The sequence below is a fragment of the Triturus cristatus genome, chromosome 5_1, assembly GCF_964204655.1.
Source record: "Triturus cristatus chromosome 5_1, aTriCri1.1, whole genome shotgun sequence".
NCBI classification, from domain to species: domain Eukaryota; kingdom Metazoa; phylum Chordata; class Amphibia; order Caudata; family Salamandridae; genus Triturus; species Triturus cristatus.
Window position 1 is genome coordinate 1,021,052,605 of NC_140587.1, and position 21,353 is coordinate 1,021,073,957.

Consider the following 21,353-nt stretch of genomic DNA (forward strand, 5'->3'; position numbering starts at 1 on the left):
CGAGTCTAACTAAATCCCGCAAAGTGCAGGTGTGTTGTCAAATTTTAAGGTGCAAGTTTGACCTAGCTAGTCCCTCCAATAATAGGCCACAGAAAACACAAAGCGCCAAAAATAGCAGCGCGAGTTACAATATTAAAATAGTATAAAAGACGAAAACAACAACACCAAGCTACGCATTAGCGCTGAGGTATAAAGGTCTATGTAGACACTGACCACACCGAAAGCACATGCGGGCTGATCTGGTGAGTTGAGACTCCTTTTGCAGCGCAGCACAGACGCACAATCACAAAAGTGAAGGGGGCATGCACCACCAAGAAAGGACAAATGGACAAACTGACTGAGGCAATAGCAGTGCCCCTCCTACCAGAATTGATCATAAGGGAGGCGTTGGCAGATGACGACAGAGATACAGTCCCCAAACTCATCCGACTCCACAGGGAAAATACTGAAAGGCATTCTTGCCTCCAAGCAGGCAAAAGCTCAGATCAGCTTGGTGGGTTCAGAGGTGACTTTATTCTCCCAGTATCTAAACAATGTCGCGGGCAGTGTGTTGGTAGCCGAGGGCCAACTTGTGGTACTGGAGGACTTGGTTTAATCGTTAACTGCTACCGTACGAAAACTGAAAGCTACCAACCACGAACTATGCCCGAGGGTGGAGGATGCATAAGAGCGCTCATACCTGTGACTAGTGGGATTTTCAGAGGAGGTTGAGTGGGACTCCCCATAATGCTTTATTGGAGAAATGGCTCTGCAGCCTTCTCCCCCAGAAAGTATCTCACCCTGCTTTATTTATTTATTTTTAGAGTTTTCTATAGCGCGAACCAGACCCAAGATAGGGTATCAGAGCGCTTTACATAAAGAGCAGGGTGTAAACATTTAATGGAGAGCATTGCATACAAAGAAACATAATATAAAAGTAATATTATAGAGAATAACAGCGTTGCGAATTGTTCTGAACAATAAAAGTAAGTTCAAGTTTGTGCAAGTCTTAACTTCGCGGTCTCAGTGACCCGAGAGCAGAGGTAGTTAGGAGGTAGTAGAGCTGGTGTCGTGTTTGTGCGGATTTAAGGTAGGAATTTGCTCATTAAGAATAATTTTCCTTCCTTTTTGAAGAGATTAGTAGCGGAGATTTTGCTGATGTATGGTGGAAGCGAGCTCCATATTCTTGGCGCTGCTCCGGAGAATGCTCTGTTGGCAGTTTTAGTCTTCTTGAAACATGAGGGTTTCAGAAGTAGATTGTTTGCTCTCCTTGAATGTCTGTTTCCTCCAGATAAGGTACGTTTTTGGGCTAGGTACTGGGGGGTGTTGTGGTGTAGCGCCTTGTGAGTGATGCAAGCCATTTTTAGGTGGTATCGCGCTTCGTAGGGTAGCCAGTTGAGTACTTTCAGGTGTGGCGATATGTTGTCATATTTCCTAGATCCTGTTAAGAGTCTTGCTGCGGCACTGAGGCAGGCTTTTAGAGGGGCTGTTGAGATTTTGGGAAGCCCTGAGAGGGTGGTACATCCATATTCCAGCCTCGAGATAACTAAGGACTGAACTGCAGTTTTGAGGTCTGAGTTCTCGAGGAATGGTTTCATTTTTCTGAGATAGCTGAGGAGGAAGCGGGCATTTTTAGCCAACAGGTTGATGTGACTTTGCATGTTAAGTTTCTTATCCAGAGTGATTCCAAGTGATATGGAGGAGTCCACCAAAATCGGTGTGCAGTTCAGAGCAGTGATCATTTTGATCCACTCCTTTGTCTCAGTGGAGTTATTGGGGAGAGATTAAAAGAAACTCTGGTTTTTGAGAGTCTAGCTTGAGGAAGTTGGTCGATAGCCATTGGACGGTCTTTTCGAGAGCTAGATTCATTATCCTTATCTCTTCGATAGAGGAGATCTTGATGTACAATTGGGTGTCATCCGCGTACATGTGGAAGGAGATGTTCGCCTTCTGTAGTAGATCGGTAAGTGGTTCGACGTATAGGTTGAATAGCATGGGAGATAGGGTGGAGCCTTGTGGAACTCCTAGTAGGTTAGGTGAGGAAACGGAGAGACTTTTGTTGATCATGTACGATTGTGTTCTGTTTTCCAAGAAGAATTTGAACCATTGAAGGACTTTACCAGATCAACCCATCCTGTTTTCTAGTCTTCTTAGTAGTTTGTCGTGATTGACCGTATCTTAGGCTGATGAGAGGTCGAGTAAAACTAGTAGGCAGGTTTTGTTGCGGTCAAGGGCTTTTAGGGCGTCATCTACTATGTGCAGGATGGCTGTTTCGGTGCTTTGCCCAGGTCTGAAACCGGATTGGTGGATGTTCAGTAGATTGAAGTTCGAGATGTGTTGGTTCAGTTGTTGCTGAACACATTTTTCCAGGACCTTGGCTGGCATGGGAATGTTGGTTATTGGTCGGAAGTTGTTGGGGTCGGAGTTGTCTGCTGTTGGTTTTTTTAGGATGGGGTGACTTGGCCTGTTTTTAGGCAATCCAGGATGTGACCATGTGCTAGCGAGGCATTGATGATTTTGGTCCAGAGAGGTGAGATGATATGGAAGAGGTGGGGTAAACAATTTGAGGGGACAGGGTTATTGACGTGGTTGTTGAGTTTGGTAGTCGCTAGAATATTGGTGATGTCACTGAGATCGTAGAGTTTGAAAGTAGACCAGTGAGAGTTATTTTTGGGCAGGGGTAACTCGTGTATTACAGAGTTATCGGCTTGACTGCTCTGTGGGGTGGCTGAGTTAATTGCCGCCATACTAAGCTCGAGTTGGAGGGAGTTTGTTTTAGCTGTGAAAAATGAGGAAAATTCTTCACTACTCCGCTGTGATTTTGATGTTAGGAGTGAGGATTTGGCTTATTTGTTAGATTGTTGTTTCAGAATTTCGAAGAGTTTTTTTGGTCTATTTTTGGCCTGGTCTAGTTCTGATCTGAAAAAGTATTTTTTTGATTGTAGGATGCTTTTATTGTAGGAATCTCTCAATTTCCGGAGAAGTTTAAGATGATGGGGGAGGGATGTTGCCTTCATTTTCATTCCGTTGATCTAAGTTTGCGTCTCTCTTCATTCAGAATTCCGCTGAACCATGGGTTTTTGTCCTTGTCCGGAATTCTTTTGAGTTTTGGAGGAGCGGCTTGGTCGAAGACTTTGGTCATTGAGGAGTTGTAGTGAGCAGTGAGGTCATTGACGTTTGACAAGTTATTGGGGGGAGTGAGAACCTTCTCACAGTAGGAGGCAAGGTTGTTCCAATCGATGTTTTTTGTGTCTCTTATCCAATGTTTTCGCCTGATTTGTTGCGAGAAAGTTTTCTTGTTAGCTGAGGGGATTTTGAAGGTGATAATGTGATTGTCTGACCAGTCACAAGGAGTAACCGAGAGCGATTCAATCGTATTTTGTTTAGAGATGAGCCAGTTGAGTCGGTGTTGAGATAGCTTGGATCAGGGAATGGTCTGCTAGGAAAGTTTTGAGGGCGTTAACCTGCTTGTCCAAGGGGTTATCCCAGAGGAGATTGAAATCACCACGGAATATGTCATTGGAGTGAGGGGAAGAGTTTGAAGTAATTATTTCCATAAGATGTTCTGTGAATTCTGCGTTAGAGTATGTGTAGCTTGTGGGAGTTGATATTTGATGATTTAACAGAAATCCCAAGGTATTCACAAGAGACTAGGGGTTCCGAGTGAAACTTCGAGATGGTGATGTCGGAACGATGTATGCAGGCTAAGCCTTTGCCTATCTTGTGAGTTCTGTCTAGTCTAATGATGTTTTAGTCAGGGGGGATTAGAAGGTCTAGGCATGGAGAGGATGATTCATTGAGCCAGGTTTCTGTGAGGATGATTACATCCATTTTCCTGTTGAGGGCGAGGTCAGAGGCGTGTTTTGGGGCTGAACGGCAATTCAGTATAAGGCAGGAGAACACGTTTGAGGAAATCTTTAAAGATGGCTCAAGATTTTCGGTGTTAGATGTTAATGATTGAAGGCTATTCAGGTTTATTCCTCTGTGTATTGGATGGGAAGTTCTGCTTGGGTTGATGGGGACTGGGAGAATAGTGTATTTTTCTTTATTTGTGGTAGTGCAAGCAGGAGTTTCATAGAGCAGTAGTAGTGTTTGGATTTCATGGTCCGTTATGTTGTTGGGGAGTTTGCATGTGCGCAAGAATCGATTGGTTAGAGGTAGGGGGATGGTTTTTATCACCTTGTCGACTTTTGCTAGAGATAATTCAAGATGTTTAAGTGTAGAAAGGGAGTTTTCAGCGAGTTGTTGGATGTTTCTGATTTCTAGAATAACGTTTTGTAAATTACTGGAGGTGACGTAAGGATGGGTTTTGGGTGAGTCTTGATAGGGAGGGGGAGAGATGATGTTAGGTGTTGAGAGAGGGGTGTTGTTGTTGGTCCTCTTGATAGCTCTAGATGAGGGAGTCAGTGCGGTGCGTGATAAGGGAGGTGAGTTGTTGATGATTCTTTAATTGGATCTGGGTAGAGGCAGGGGTCGTAGATCTTCCGGAGGGGTGGTGGGAGTAGTTAGGTCCTGAGGTACACTGGGTGGGGTGATGGACTGGCTTTTTAAGGCACAGAGATGATGAGAGTTGTTGATGCTACTTTCACCAGATCTGGGTGAGGTAGGGGGTCGTTGATCATCAGGAGATGAAGAGGTGGTAGGAGTGGTTAGGTCCTGAAAGACGCTGGATGGGGTGATGGTGTGGGTTTAAGGGTGAAAAAGTATTTCTCGAATAGTTCTAGGTCCTTGTTAGCTGCTTGAATGAGCATGGTGCCATTTTTGCAGGACGTTACATTCAGTGTAGCTCTGAGGTTTTGCGCGGGTGTCGTAAACCTAGTTCCGTAGGGAATATTTTTATGGTCCTGGATGGTTAATACCTTGGAGAAGGCCGATCACCATTTTGCTATTTTTCTTTTGAAAAATATGAGGTTATTGATTATAGTGCCTTTTTGGCATTGAAGGAGGGATCCAGGAATAGGGCATCAGGGTTTTTTCTGAGCAGATTGTGTTTGAAGGTTTTAGAGGCACTTTTCGATAGATTATGGGGGTACTGAATAGAGTATGCGCTGTTTCCTTCCGGTATCATGTTTGGTCCAGCCATGCTGTGAAATTCCTTTGGACAGTGGAGGAGCGACCATAAAACAAATAGGTTGAGAGCTGGTTGTTAGTGAGTGCTAATTCTCCTTCTGTGGGAAGCTGTTACAAGACGGCTGTTGTTTTGGTGGACGCTAAAGCGAGAAGAAAGCTATCTTAGTGGGTGAAAGCAAATGTCATTTGGCTTGGGTGGCTTTAATGCTGATTGAGATAATAGGAATAAAGAAATAATCGTTATGAGATGGCTGCCGTTTAGTTGGGGTCCATAATAAGATAGCAAATGTCATTTGGCTTGGGTGGCTTTAATGCTGATTGAGATAATAGGAATAAAGAAATAATCGTTATGAGATGGCTGCCGTTTAGTTGGGGTCCATAACAGGATGGCTGCTGATTTGGTGTTGATAATATAAGATTTAGCCGTTACAAGATGGCTGCCGATTTAGTTACAAGCTTGATGCTGTTTTGGTGTTGATTAGATGATATTCCACTGTTACAAGATGGCTGCCTCTTTTGGCTGGGAACCATTACAAGATGGCTGCTATTATGGTGGTAGTCGTTGCAAGATGTCTGCCAAATTTGGGAATCTTCAATAGGTAGACAGTTAGTAACTTATAAGGGAGCCGTTACAAGATGGCTGCTGTTAAGGTGGTAGCCATTTTAAATGCTGGCTCGGGAAGTAATAGCTTGGAAGAAAAAGGCTTCACACTGCGTGAGATGGCGTGTGAGAACAAGGTCTCTCTTAGCATGCTATAGGGCTGAATTCAGAACTTTGACCCTCCATAGCCTATATCAAGTGTGTGTTTACTCACATATTATCCCGGTGGCACTCCTCACTTCAGGGGTCAGGCTCCGAGTCAGGAGGCGAAGGTGAACTGGGGAAGGCGATCAGATGTGAGCAAATAACAATAAGTAAATAAACAAGCTCTGCCGGCGATGGGGCTCTTCCGTGTGATCATTACATGCTGGTTGCAACAGATTGAAGCTTGCGATCACAACCAGGGCTGCACAGGCCGGGGCGGAGCAGCTGGTAACCAAGTAGAGAAAATAAGGCCAGCTGGTGAAGATAAAGATGATCCGAGTGGGGCCACTGGCGTCCTCGGTCCGGAAATCGCAGATTTATTCGAAAAGGTATTATCGAACGTGACCACTGAGGCAGCACCCCCCTCCAATAGCCCTCTCTCTCCGAGCCATTATAGCAAGATTCCTAAATTAGAACGTTAGGGACATGATCTTACAATATGCCAGGACACAGAGAGAGTTACTTAACAATCAAGGATGATTCCAATTTTCCCAGATTATACTTTCCTGTTACATCAATATGGCAAAATATTCAACCAGGTTAAGTTGAAAGAGTGAGCAATGGGCATCGATTATATGCTGTAATTCCCAGTGACACTGAAGGTTATACACAAAAATAAGTCTTTTTTTTAGTAGACTCCAGAAGACGCCTTGTCAAGAGTGGAGGAGTGCCCGAATCTCCAGGGAAAACAGCAGGGGCAGCCCGCTGACCCATAAGATAAACTGGAGGAGGTCAGGTACTGCAGAAACCGGAGTAAAAGCACACCCACCGGAAAGAGTTCCAGCCAACTACCTAATCGAACCCTGCTGGACAGCGCACAGCTTCTCATCAGACTTGGAGAGTCCAGCGTAACTTCTCTATCCTGGGAGCTGGCAGACAGCAGGAGAGTTTGGTACTGTAGGGCTTCAGTCTGAGAGCATGGGACCTGTGGGCCGGAAGAGACTACCCATTCTTGCTCCTGAAACAGGAGGGGTAAAGGTCACTAGCATTACAGGGAGCTCTTCAGGGGGCCAGCTCCCCGCTGGTCTCGCCACGTGGTGTTATGGGCAGGCCCTTATTTGACACAATCATTATCAGGATCCACGTGGAAGTCTCTCTACACCCCCCAAACAACTCTACTACTATTGTGTCACTTTAATTTGAACACTGTTTAGTACTTTTCTTTGATGGTTTTATGATTCGGGCGACAGATGCTTCTAGAATAGAAGAGTGGGGAGTTGGGGGTCAGAAGTAATGGGTCAGTTTTGTTGTTCCTCTGTTTGAACTGCATGGAAAGCAACAGGTACCCTGGCACTATTTCATCCGATGTTGGTGCGGGATGACCACTAAGAGAGTGCAGCCCATATGGGCCAGAAATGACTTTCTTAGAACGTTAATGGGCTCAATAACCAAATTAAAAAGAGGGCAGTGTCGTTAAAAGTTGAGAAGTACCCAGATGTATTGCTACGGCAAGAAACACATTTTCTGGGTACCAACTGAGACTTTCTGGGCCAGTACGGCTATAATTGAGTACTTTACACTTAACCTGGACTCAGTCACCTCCAAGATTACCCTATGGGAGGCTTTAAAGGTGGTCCGTAGGGGACAGGCCATGACATACATTAAGGGGAAAATACAGGATGAGAACAGAGAGAAACAGGAGCTTGAGACCAAAGGGCCTCGGCTGAAAGAGCAGTTAAGCAAAATAGACGAGAAGTTGATTAAGAGAAGACTAGACCTCCATAGGATCCAATGATAAGAGAAACTGCTCAGCGACGCCTGACTCCACTCCCTGAATACAGTGTACGAATTAGGAGCTAAATCAGGGAAATTATTCATTGGCTTGATAATACGCAATATATATCCTGTCTGGTCACTAAAATTACACTTTCAACAGGCCAACTGGTCTTCCCAGCAGAGGCTATGGCAACCCCCTCTGCAGATTAATACCCTGACTTATATGCTTGTCGACCCCTTCCCATTTGGAGAGACTTACAAATGAAGATGCTGTCCATGGAGTACCGGGAGGAGTTAAATGTTCCTGTATCAGAGGGTGAGATCCAATAAGCTATTAGTTCTATGCCCAGTGGCAAAATGCCAGGCGCCAATGTATTCCTGATGGAATTGTTTAAGGGTTATGCCAAGCTCCTGACTCCACACCTGCTAGAACGCTATGCAGAAGCTCTTGATAACACCTCACTCCTGTATGATCTTAGGGGCACCACGTTCTTAGTTATATTAACACTGAACAAAACCCCAGAGGACTGTAGTGCTTATCGTCTATTTCTTTGATCAACATCAAAACAAAAATATTGTCGAAAATCTTCACCATAAGACCATCAAGAGTGATTTGTTCATTAGTAAGAGAAGACCAAAATGGTTATATTACTAAGAGAAGCACCAGACATCATCTACAGCACCTCAATGTGATACTGGCCAATAAGAAATAACTACTAGGAGACAGGTGACTCCTGCTTTTGGATACTGAAAAGGCATTTGACACTTTTAGTTGGTCTTTTCTCCTCCGCATACTCGAACATATGAATTTTGGACCTCAAGTTATGTTCAGACCTTGTATGCAGGCCTATGGGGACAGGTCAAGGTGAATGGTGCACTGACAGCCCCATTCCCAATCTGCAGAGGCACGAGGCAGATGTGTCCACTGTCCCCGCTGCTCTTCACCCTAAATATCGAACCTTGGCCAAATGGCCAAGAGTGGATGCCCTAATATCTGTTGACCACAACGAGTATCTTTATACGCTAACGATATGCTTCTTCCAAGACCTAAACAGGTCCATCCTGCGTATCTTGAATATACTGAGGATATACAGAGAGGCTTCTGGTATGAGGATAAACTGGGGGAGAAAAAAACACTTATGTACACATAGCGGAAGAACACTGTAGAGGCACAGAGGTGGTTAGTTTGCAACAGGGAGGAGACCATTTCTGATATTGGGAATAGAAATTTCACAATGTCCGGATAGAGGGTGGGAATTAAACATACTTCCTTGACTTAAGAATCTGATGACGAACAAACTCATGGACCTCTCTGCTGATAACCATGATACGGAGAGAGACCCTATTTGAAATGATCATATTTCTCAGATTCTTATTGATTTTTCAGAATTATACTTTCGAATACCTTCTTTAGAAAAGTTAATTCGCAGATAATTGAGGTCTTATGGGATAAGAAGGTCCATAGAGTCGCATTTTTCCAAATATAGCCAGGGTATTATGATGCAGGCTTAAGCTGGGCAGACATGCAGTTACATTACTGGGTCTCACAACTTATTGTTATTAATGAACAAGGTACTTACCTTCAGTAACAGCTTATCTGGTAGAGACTCTATCTAGCCTTACCTTAGGCGTCAGACTGGATCCGGAATTTTTTTGTGAGCAGTACAACTGCACGCTAGCAGATAGCGTTGTTTGGTTCCGCATGGTGTCATTTGGCATCGTTAGTGCCAGAAATGACATTTGCAATGCCTATACAGGCGCCACCCAGGCATGCTGAAGTCAGTTACTTTTCGCGACTTTCACACAAGAAGCGCAGAGCAACAAAGTACACTGACCACTGGTGTAGAAAACTAGAGCCTTGAATGGGGAAAGTCCTGCCCCTGCAAATCTGTTCGCAGAGCGGGGAGGATGAGTTGGTCAGTACGAAATCTGGGGCTGGATCTACCAGATAAAGCGTTACTGAAGGTAATTAACTTGTTCATCATATAGAGACTTCTAGCCGCAGATTCTTTACCTTGGAATAGATAACGAAGCAATACCTCCATGGAGGTAAGTCTGTGGACCAATTTAACATGAGGAAGTACTGCAGGACCGAACAGGCAAAGTGCCCATTCCTACAGACTATCCCTACTGACCTGACTGCCAAGGCAGTAGTGTTAGGTAAACATGTGCAGGCAAGCTACATGGTAGATGTCCAGGACTGAACCTCAGGGGGTTGCTTCTTAGCCAATGCAAAGCAGATTTTGATGCAGGGTATGATCCATCGTGAGATAGTCCTCTTCTGCACCTCCTGTCGTTTCTTTTCTCCGTCATACCCCAAGATGAGCTGGTAGTCCACTCGGAACACTTTTGCGCAGTCAAGGTAGAATGACAACCCTCTTTTAAGGTCTAGAGGGTGAAGTCGCTCCTCTTCCTTGGAGGGAAGAGGCAGAGCATAAAAAGTAGGTAGAGTGATGGTTCGGCTTACGTGAAATGGAGTGACCACTTTCGGAAGAAATAAAGCTCTTGTACGAACCACCAGTTTGTCTGGGTACATGTTAAGATAAGGAGGCTCGGAGGACGAGGTCTGAAGAACATTGACCCTCTGGGTAGATGTTATTGCCACAAGAAAGGCCCTCTTGCTGGTAAGGAACCTATGTGGACAATTGTGCAGAGGCTCAAAGGCTCCGCAGATAAGGAAAGTGAGGAAGAGACTGAGGTCCCACTGGGGCATAACGAAAGGTGGGGGAGGAAATATATGTTGCAAACCTTTCAAAAACCTATGTACAATAGGGTATTGGAAAAGGAAGGGTTGTTCAGGCAACCAAAGTAAAGCAGAGATTGCAGAAAGGTATTCCTTCACAGTGCCCAGAGCAGAGCCCTGTGGGGCAAGGGAAAGAATGGACAGGAGAACCTGAGAAAGGGAGCAGAAAGAGAATCAATCTTCCTTTCTGTACACCATGCCACAAAAATTTTGCCCAACGGCAGACATAAACCGGCTTGATAGAGGGACGCCTGTTTGCCACGATAACATTACAGATTTTGGGCAGAAGGACAAAAGCTGTCAATTGTCAATGCCCAATCTCCACACAAGGCGGAGCGTTGACAGGTTTGGGTGGAGAACCCTCCCCTGCTGCAACAGAAGATCCTCCCGAAGGGTCACCATGATCGGAGGATCAATAACTCAGGATATCAGACTCTCCATGCCCAAATACGGAGCCACAAGAATGACTTGGGCCCAGTCCTTCATGATTTTCTTGAGATCTATGGGCAGAAGTGGTACGGGCAGAGAGGCATACAGGAGGCCTGAGCTCCACCCGAGACTAAAAGCGTCTCCACGTCAGAGCTGCCTTGGAAACTCCAGCAAGCAGAACTGCTGACATTGCGCATTCTTGTCTGTGGTGAACAACTCTGACTAAGGCTCTCCCCACTGCTGAAAGAGACCTTGTACCACCTCCGGATGGAGACACCATTCGTGATCTGCTAGGCATCTTCGGGTGAGTTTGTCTGCTCTGGCATTCAGAGAACCTGACAGATGTTGAACCACCAGCGATATGCCTTGCTGTTACATCCATATCCAGAGTTGTAGGACCTCTTGACAAATGGTCCACGATCCCAAACCTCCCTGCTTGTTGCAGTACCACATAACGGTGTTGTTTTCAGTGAATACTTGCACTAGCCTTCCCTGGATGGAGGGTAGAAAGGCTTTCAGTGCTAATCGGATCGCTCTGAGCTCCAATAGGTTGATGTGGAGTCCGATTCTGCCAGAGACCAGAGTCCTCTGATCTCTACCTCTCCCAGATGGTCACCTCATACCAGAAGTGACACAGCTATCACTATTGTCAGATCTGGTTGGCGAAGGGAGAGTGGTCTGCCACTGACCCAATTGTGGTTCATAAGCCACCACTGGAGGTCCCTTGCAGTTCCTTCTGAGATCTGAACCATGTTGGAGAGATTCCCCTGATGCTGTACCCACTGGACTTCAGGTCCCACTGCAGAGCCCACATTTGCCAACTGGCATGTTTCAAAAGCAGGATGCAGGAGGCCATGAGGCCCAGCAGCCTCAGTGTCAGTCTCACCAAAATCCAGGACAGGGGATGAAACATAAGTATCATAGCATGAATATCCTGGACTCGCTGTTCAATAGAGGATAGGCCCAAAACTACCCCATATCCAGAACAGCCCGGATGAAAGGGAGGTTCTGAGAAGGAGTCCGCTGTGTAGGGATCTGTATCCTGACGAATGCCCTCGACCCTTACGGGCGGGTAATTACGGTAGAAACATGTTCGTACAGCAGATAGGGTAATGGGGTAGTTACCTTCCCATATATCCCTTATTTTAATCCTGCCAGGTGGGATCCATAATAAAGACAGCGGATACCTACTTATACAGTTTTAGAATGTTTCTCTGCGTGAGAGATCCCTATTCCAAGATTTCTTTCTTCTCTATATTCATTTTTTCTTAGCGCTCCTCTCTGAATGTTGGTCTGCACCAGGGAGTTGCAGCGGCCCTATGATGAAGCATGCCACTCATTGAGTAGGTGATGTCAGTATTTACACACCTATGGGATTCCCAAATTGGGTTAAAAAATACACACCCAAAAATTATTGCCTCTTTCACAAGTCATGGGGGAATTTGGTTTTTCCTCCTTTTTTAAAAAAGTTAAATAATTTCTTATTTGAACTAGGATAGGACTGGCTGGCCCACGCCCTAGAGGGTAATACGCATAAACACATTTTTTTGAGTTATTATCCCTGTTTTCAAGTTCTTCTCGTGTAGTGAGTAGCATATTTGGTGGAGAACGAGGGAAGGCTCAATCTCTCTTCCCTTCACTTTTGTGGTTCTTTTATTTAGAGCATGCCTTACACCACAACAACTGATTTTCCTAAATAAAACCGTGTAGCAAATGTCCTGTCTTGGCCTGGCCAAGGTAAAAGATATGAATGTAACAAGCATTCCCATTGTTATAAAACACATATTATGAGCCTTCCTGGGATGCTTCAGGTATGTAGTTCTGGATCCTGGCTCGTCCTCCGAGTATGCATTACTGGCTGTCATACCTTCAGCGACTGCTGAGAGAGGTGGACTGGAACATGTCTGTTCATTAGAAATGGTGAGAGGGGTGCCAAATGAAACACTGTCTGCGGTTGCTGAGAACAGCAATGTTTTATCTGCTTCTGAGAACATTTTAACAATAATGGCAGTTCCGAGCAGCTAAGATATTTTTAATTTGGCAATGGTTTAACGTACTAAATTGCTTTTAAATGCAGTCTTTTATTCGCTTCTTGGATTGATTTTTAAATATCACTTTGGCTTTCTTTATGCTTTTTATATTTAAGAGCACATTGCTTTTATGATATTTTAGCACATGTTTTAGGAAGCTTTAGGTCACATTACGTCCAAGGAGTGGGTGTTATGTGGTCACTTAGGGCCCTGACAAGTACACCACCATTTTACATGCTCACGTTTAAAGAGGACATCTTTCTTGAACATTGACACTTGATACACATTTGCTTGTATGCCTGTATGGGCGAATATTCTCTGAAATGGCTTTGCTTACATTTACATTTCGTTGCAGACCTATTATTAGAGCCTTGAACATTCTGTATGAGGACGAAGTTCAATGCGCAAAATGTTGATGTTCAGCAAGGATAGATTCAATAACGACAGCCAGACTGGTTATGTGGCAAGGTAACAAGGGTGAAGTTTATTATATAAACAACATTACTCCTTTGTTTATACAGAGAAGTATTTAGCTGGCACTGCCGAGGTCTCCCCATTCAGGAATTCCAGCACAGCTGAATCCTTTTTACCTCCTGAGAGGGATGGTGCACTGCTCTACACTAGGATGGGCTTCCAGATGAAACATAGCCACAGGTAACTGGGGAGTTAGACACCCTAAGGGATTCTGGTAGATTCATCGACCCTATGCACACTAGGCTAGCGAGCGGTAGGTAGGAGCATAATTATAGTTATATGCAACCATATAATACATGTAACTGCACAATGTGTGAACTGTTAATTTTCTCTACCATTCTTCTGATACTGATTACTATTTTGTTTCCTTCTATTAATTAATGCAGCACACATATTTTACGCAAGAATCTTATTACTTCAATAAATGTTTGAAATGCCATTTTGAGAATTTCTTGAGTCTCCCTTTGGGCATGCATGAGTTACTAAACAAAAAGGTTTAGATCTGTTTTCATTATTTCCTTGGGGAGTCAGGGTTGTCATGTTCTGAGGTTGCACATACCATCTGGTACCTTGTAATGTTAAAGGTTCAGATGGTGCACTGTGAGCTAGCAAGGACTAAAGCCAACATATACTGATGGTGTGCATGGACCCAGTCTGCACATTTTTGCCATTTATGCTGTCCTAAACACACAGTTTGACTAACAAAGTATGAACCGTACAACAGAAGGACAACTAAGAATGTGACAAACTGAGATCTAGTAAGTAAAGAGTAAGCGACACAAGTGAGCATGTGTGAGTATGAGAGTGAGTGAAATTTAATTAAAGTGAAGGAGAAGCAGTGTATGACAGAGTGAGTGAATGGTGAGACAGAACAAGTAAAGTGTGACAGTGAGAGGGACTGAGTAAGTCCAAGGGAGTAAATGGGTCAAATCATGAGTGAGTGAAAATGAGACCGCGAATAAGGAGTACGTGGGTGAGCGTGATAGTTAGACATGGAGATTACGTAGAGGAGAGTTTAAGGGTGAGAGATAGACCAAATGTTTGATAGAGTAAGTGGGAAAGTGAGTGAGATGCAGAATGAGAGGATTAACCCCTTCAATGTAATGTTCTTTATAAGATAATCAACTAAAATGAATCGCTATTTGTCTGTTATTCTATGTGGAAGTTAGAGTACCATGGTTTATGTACCTGCAGTAAAATGGCATATTTGTACCCCGCCCTCACAAGACACATTTGGTTGGTTACATCTCACTAAACCTTTAGTTGCAACCTACCCATTTGCTGTTCATTACAAAAAGCAAATAATCAAAAGAGGGGAATGGGCCACTTGTCCTGCGTACCAGGGTCGTTTTGTTTGTTCTGTAAAAAACCCTCATTCACGTACACAAGATGGGGGTGGTATATCTTGGTTCTCCGCCTTTGTTTAACATGACAGCATCATCATGGGGTTTCTTCTGAGAATTTTCAGACCTCCACCTGGAGGAAGACCAACTGGTGTTACAGTAGGGTTCAGGGATAAATGGTGAAAGGAGGGATAAATGGTGAAAGGAGGGAGGGTGTCCTTGGGAAGTGAGTTTAAAATTTCCTACTCCACCTTCATGGTGAATGCTTTAATGAATAAGGTGGTGTGAGAAAGTAAAAACAAAGGTGCGTGCGTAGACAAAGTTACCAATCTACCGCACTGGTGATGGTCGACATGTTTCAGCCTTGTGTTAGATCTAGAGGCTTTCTTAAGGGCCGGTGTGTTCGTAGTGGCGCATTGTGGCGACTACTATGTGTGGTTAACTTACCACTCCATTTATTTTTATCGAGTCAGGCCAATAGTACCAGTGACTGGAAATAAGGAAAAGAAAGGTGCAATTGTATACTTTCTTATTGAACAATAAAATACTTTCTTATTGTGCAGTGAAACCTCTTGCTGGTGATGCTTACACAAGACTGACAGAGCAATCGGTGTGTTGCTAAAACTGTGATAGTATGTCAGGAAATAAGTTTCTGGATTATGACTCCCATTACTATGTGCTGGCTGTATGCACTTAGGTAAGGAAGGACACGTCATTAGGTAATTTGGCAGTGTTTCTAGCTTGCTACTCAAAGACTCGAAAAAGGGGGAGAAGATTCGAGTCTGGTTTGTAAGGTTCTTAATCGTGATGCAAAATACATGGTCACGTCTTGTTCTTGGAGACGTGTGGTCGCTCTAATGATCTATTCAATGCAAATCTTGTGTGTGTGATGTCGCGTGTGGTTATTACCAGCCTCGTTGCAGAGGGGGCAGAGAACGTGTTTACATGCATATTCATGCTCCTTTCAAACAGAAGGTTTGCTGACATTACAAGAAGCAACCAGTAACACCAATGATAACTTATCCAATAAGAGTTTTGTGTATTCAAGTATGGATGGTGAAGACGTCTCATTCAGCAGCTGATTCTACAAGGCTGATAAGGACTTCAGCAGCCTGCTTTGCGTCTGGGTGATTGGTCACTCCTTTATTTTCTATATTTGTCAGTATGCCAGATTGTGAGGAGCTGATAGGGATATGAGAGTGCTTGAAGCGGGCATCATAAGGATTGGCACATACAGAATGAAATGGCACTAACTTTCAACTTTGGTGTATAGCGTTTCCACATATGAGCAACTTGTGCACGTTTTGTGAATTGTGGAAGGAAGAACCTAGGCACAATTACAATTATTGGAGTTTCTTTATCTTTTGAAATAACATTTAGAAAAAAACTTTGCAAAGTGTATGCATTTCTTTCCCCACACAGCCTTTCTAGATTTAAAAATCTATCAGAGATAAAAGTGGAAATGGTCTGAGCAGGGTTGTCCACAAATTGAAAAATCCCATAAACATGTCAGCAAAGTGATCAACCTTCGGAACATGGCATGAGACCTATCTACAATAATACACATTTTGATTTCCTGGAATTTCTCAAAAGCTGAAGTCCATTTTACAGCAGAAAGCAATAAGATTTTCCTAAAGAACCTAAAGGTACATACCCTGTTTTAGCTCTGAGTTATCAAAAAACTTGTCATGAAGGAGCCTCGTCTTTTTTCTAAATATTTCTAAATATTTTTTTGTGTGGGGTTTGGATCTGCGGATTCACCACAAAACCAGGATAAAATGCCATGTTGCAGTAACATTTTGATGTGTTTTCCCTTGACTGAGGTTTACAGAACTGATTTAGTGACAGCTAATATGTCAAATTTTACCTACGAGTGTATAATGCATTGTAGTTCTGTACTTTATCTATGGATGTGTATATGCCACCAGCCACTGCGCATAATTCACCTCCAGTGGCCAATCCCCAGCTGTGTACTGAATTAGGCCTCCGACCAGGCCCTGTGCCCAAATACGCAATAAGCAGCTGCCTTCAGCCGTGCGCAGCGGGGTGAGACGCAGAAACTGGCTGGAGCACCCAATCCTTTTGGGACAACCACCCCTTGCTGTGCATGGTGTTGCCTGTAAAGAATAGCCATTGACCAGGCTGTGTTTTATTTGTTTATTTTGTTTTTGCAAGATTTGCGGATCCAGTTGTAGGGGTCCCTGGACCTGTTTTGGACCTTCAAACGGGTCTGCAAACCTGGTTTTGGATTTGCCGACCATATCAATGGGTAGAAAATGGGCCTGTGAGGCTTGAGCATGTTTGCTCTCCCATGTCTGTAAAGCTTGGACCGGATTCATGGCCCCTAGCCAGGATTCACAGCTCTGGGTGTAGCGTTGGCAACTGCTAAGTTAAAAGTTATCTGTTTGTGGTTTGCTTCATTACGTAATTGCCAAGTGGAAAGGCAACAGGGGTTATTTCCCTCATTGTGCTGCCTTGCCACAAATTGTCTTTCATCCAACAGACTCAGTCAGTCGGTCGCCTCTCTGTCTGGTGTTGATTGTTGTTAAGGCTTCTACCCCTAGAGTCCCATCTGCTACTTGCAACCTCATTTCCTCAAATCTATTTCTATTTTGGTTATTTCTCCTGAAAGTGTTGACTTTATTACATGTGTTATGCAGTGCAAATGTCCCATATGTAAACATGGAAGGTGCATCGCCCCACCAAAACGTACCCTGTTGATACCCCATTTGCCTCAAGGTACTGATGTATATGAATACATATTGCTTACAAGAATACCCTACCCAATAATGCAGGGACCTGTAACATCCATGTTGGTATACAGGGCTTAAGGTGCCCCAGTTAAAGTGTGTCAGCAAGGACAGTGATCAGCGATGGTCGTGCAGAATATTCTGGGTATGAGATCTGGTCTTGTCCATGATCAAGGTACAAGAACAGGTCCAATCTTGAAAATAAGTTATGAACATGTGAATAGCTGTAGGTATTCCTGGATTATTGGGTGTAATGTGTGCCATAGATCTGTCAGTCGCCAGTGTGCAAATAAATGAGTATGACGTTAGGTGGTATGTGTATTAGGCAGGAGAGTGAAGGCTTTATCTTCTTTGCAATACAGAATACTATTGATGTCTCCACCCCAGATTATTGGTGTATTAATTTGAGTGTGCACAGAAACTCAGACAGCAGTGTGTTTGAGATTCTGGAATTTTAGATTTGGAGAACCTATATTATTTAAATTAATCCCAAGCAGCATTAAGAAAGGATGAGAAGTGTTAGGAAAACAGGCAGACACTGTGTGTCAGTTCTCTTCAAGGGAGATCAGTTATTGAGAGAAGTTGGAGCAGATGTGGAGTACAGAACATAAGCACAGAGAAAGTGCAGCCGATTTTCAGAGCCTTTCCTTCTGCGGTCATGAATATTAATGCGGAAAAGAAATTCTGGGAATCATAATAGGTAACTAAACTAATTCAACAGTTGTGTAATCTGTGAGAATAATGCAAGTACAAAGACTGACAAGTTTGCCTTTCATCCTCCCAGGGTTATAAAATGAGACTGAATTTAATCTCAGTCAGTACAATAATTTCAAAAGTGGCTAACTGGACACTGAGTTTGGCAGTCCCTCTCAAAACCCAGTTTTCAGCTGACAGAAGGAGGACAGGACAGTTCACCTCAGATATCAAACTTTACAAAAACAGAAACAAGATCCTTGAAAAAGTATGCAGGAAACTCACATGCTTAAGGAAAGTCAATATCTAACATAACACCAATGGCTTACCATAGTGCCTATTTGAGACATTTTTGTAAATGTTACTTCCTCTCAAAGGCAAGCAATGATAGCCCAGCACCAATTACCCAGCCAAAATGGGTTACTAGGAGTACACACAATGAACTGCGCTCTTTCCGTCTTTTAACATGCAAAAAATAACCGAATCTAAGGCAAAAACAGCAGATCCTTGTCCCCTAAATATGGTCAAAAACATTCTCCTGGAATCCTGCCAAAAGAGTGTAAAATATCACCAAACTCTAACTATACCAAATAGGCAAATTACTAAGCTATTATTTTAAACAAATACTTAGAAATGCTGACACAGCCAAATACAGACTACTATACAATGGGACCTTTGTAGTTAAACTCATTAAAAAGGCAGCTTACTTCGAGATCTCAGCTGTTATTAAACAAATCACACTTGAAATAGATCTAGTACGCATCTGGGATGACTTCAAATACAACAATGTGATTGCTGCTCTACTCCTACATTGACCTAATGCCAGCATTTGAAACAACTGACCACTAACTGGTACCCAAAGACTAAATCAAAATGGAATTGGAGGATCTGAGTTAAACTGGATATTACCCTACCTGAAATATAGAGTCCAAACTGTAAACACATTGTTTCAACGAATCACCATACACCGGCCAAATGTATGTCCCAATAGGCTCACCAAACAGCACTGCTTTTTACTGTTTACAAAGCTCCACTGATAACTAATTCCACCTCACAGCCTCCAACTTTGCACAGATACTTTGATCACCTTAAAACTGAAACCAGACTCAACAAGGCTTGCCAAATGTCTTATGGAAGTGGAACAATATATGTATAAAAATCATCCCAAACGTAACTCTTCAAATAGTCAAGTACTCACCTGAAGATCATGGAAAAATATCATCCCTCTATCCTCCTGAACCATGGAAATGGGCCATCCTCTAGCAACACAGAAGAAAGTGAAACCCTTGGTACAGTTACAGACGCCAACCTCTCACTTTTATCCTACGTCAACAAATTGACAAGAGATCCATGAAAGATAATGAGAATGTTTAAAAAAATCTCCCCCTACCTAAGACTATCACACATAACACAAACATCACTAGCTCTAGTGATGTCCCACTTGGCCTTTGCAAATGGCCTCTACATTAGACTCCCAGAAAAATTGTCAATCTATAGAGAATTCAGAATGTGGTATCCAGAGAAGTCCTTAACCTAAACAAATGGCAAACACTAACCTCTATTCTCAAAGCACCACAATTGTTACCAGTGGGAATAAGAATATCCTTTCAAAGCTCTTTCTGCTGCACAATACGCAATATACAGGAATCGAACCAGACTTCCTACAAAGCAAACTTTGGTTATACATGCAAAGGCAAAACCTTAAATCAAGAAAATCCCAAAGCTTACCATCAATCTTTTTTTTAAAAAACTCATGGTGGAAGGTCACACTCTGTACAGACATGCAAGCTTTTGCACATTCTCCTAAAGAGAAAAATGCCCATCATCAACCATTAAAAAAACTAAGAGAAGCCAAGACCTGCCTTTTACCAAAACATGTATCCAATTAACTCTCACGCCACAACCCTATTTGTTTGTATATGCAGCTTGTGACCCTATATTCACATTCCTTTGCCTACAACTATATCCGTAAGACATGTATACATGTTGCTGCATCAAATATGGAGCATACTCTCCAGGGCTTCCCGCACGACATCAAAACTGAACATTAACAAATGTCACTTCAACACCTTTTCTCCAATTCATGCACTACAGAAGAAGTAACTACTCATCTGATCATAAGTAAAGCAATTTTGGGCTGCAACAAAAGGCAGGAAAGTGTTTTATAAGTGTTACGATACAATTTCCCTTCTTTCTATTAGATGCATGTTTGTACATATGCTCCTTATACCTGTTTGACTTCAGCCTGTAGGTGGCGCAGTTGTACACATTGCTCCAAGTGCTTCCGATGCTGTTCCCCAGCTAAATCAAGTTCCTGCTGCTTCTCATGGAGAAACTCTAGTAAGTCCTGAACTCTCGATGCCATGTCCACATCCCTGTCACAGAGAAGTTCCACACCTGAAAGGAAGCATGAGCAGGCTCAAAATTGTAAATATCAAGGCATTTCCAACCTATGTGCACAGACAAATATTTTCTGAGGACATATTAAGGGAAGCTGCTCAACTAATCCATGTAAAGTTGTTATGAAAGTGTATTACTAGTTAGATCAATTCAATTAAAAAATAACTTATTTGATTATCAATTAATAATCATAAAAGTACAAGTTAAAAACAGACCATATAGCACTCATCAAAAAACAGGAAAGCTATAAATATACATTAGTTACAAAATTGTATAAATATATGATCTTAAAACCGAAATAAAAAAATGTCCTACTTTTAGTACATATAATTAGATCTTTACATATAAGTAGAAACATTCAAGTGTAAAGCACTTTTTTTGAAAGACAACAGCAGCTATAATAGTTGGCTCTGTTAACATCTGTAAATGTAGAAAGGCAGGCCTGAACTGATATAAAACCCTTGATCTTGGGATAGTGAGCAAATAGCTCTTGCGCGGGAAATGGTACGTCGGGCAGAATAATACCAAACAATCTAAACTCTGCAGTGTGGTGACATCACATGGACAGGTTAAAATAGAATTACAATCATATTGTCGGGGGGGGAGGGGAGGCACAACATGGTCTACTTCAAATTGAGCCCTATCAAAACCTTGTAAGCAAAGAGCTCTACCGCGGATTTTTAACCAAGGTAAGATAAGACTCAAGTTCACAATTGGATGGGTTTTTTTTTTTGATAAACACATTTTTATTGATTTCACAGAAAGCACCAACCAATCATCACGACACCACAATAACAAAGATATATGCAATGTTCTGAGTAGCCCATTCAACAAAGGTGGACACAATTAAGATGATACACATGTGAACAATCCAGGCGTGATTAAACCATCCCTCCCAACCACTTCCCCCAGACCCTTCGG

At 43.0% G+C, this 21,353-nt stretch overlaps 1 protein-coding gene across 2 annotated transcripts in view; it reads right to left on the reverse strand.

The window, feature by feature from the left end:
• TRIO (trio Rho guanine nucleotide exchange factor) overlaps positions 1-21,353 on the reverse strand; it is a 4,621,980-nt gene that overhangs the window by 2,833,720 nt on the left and 1,766,907 nt on the right. For both annotated transcript variants that reach the window (XM_085606120.1, XM_085606121.1), the window contains exon 15: positions 20,263-20,429. In XM_085606120.1, the coding sequence (XP_085462246.1) occupies positions 20,263-20,429 (167 nt within the window). The remainder of the gene's footprint in view (positions 1-20,262; positions 20,430-21,353) is intronic.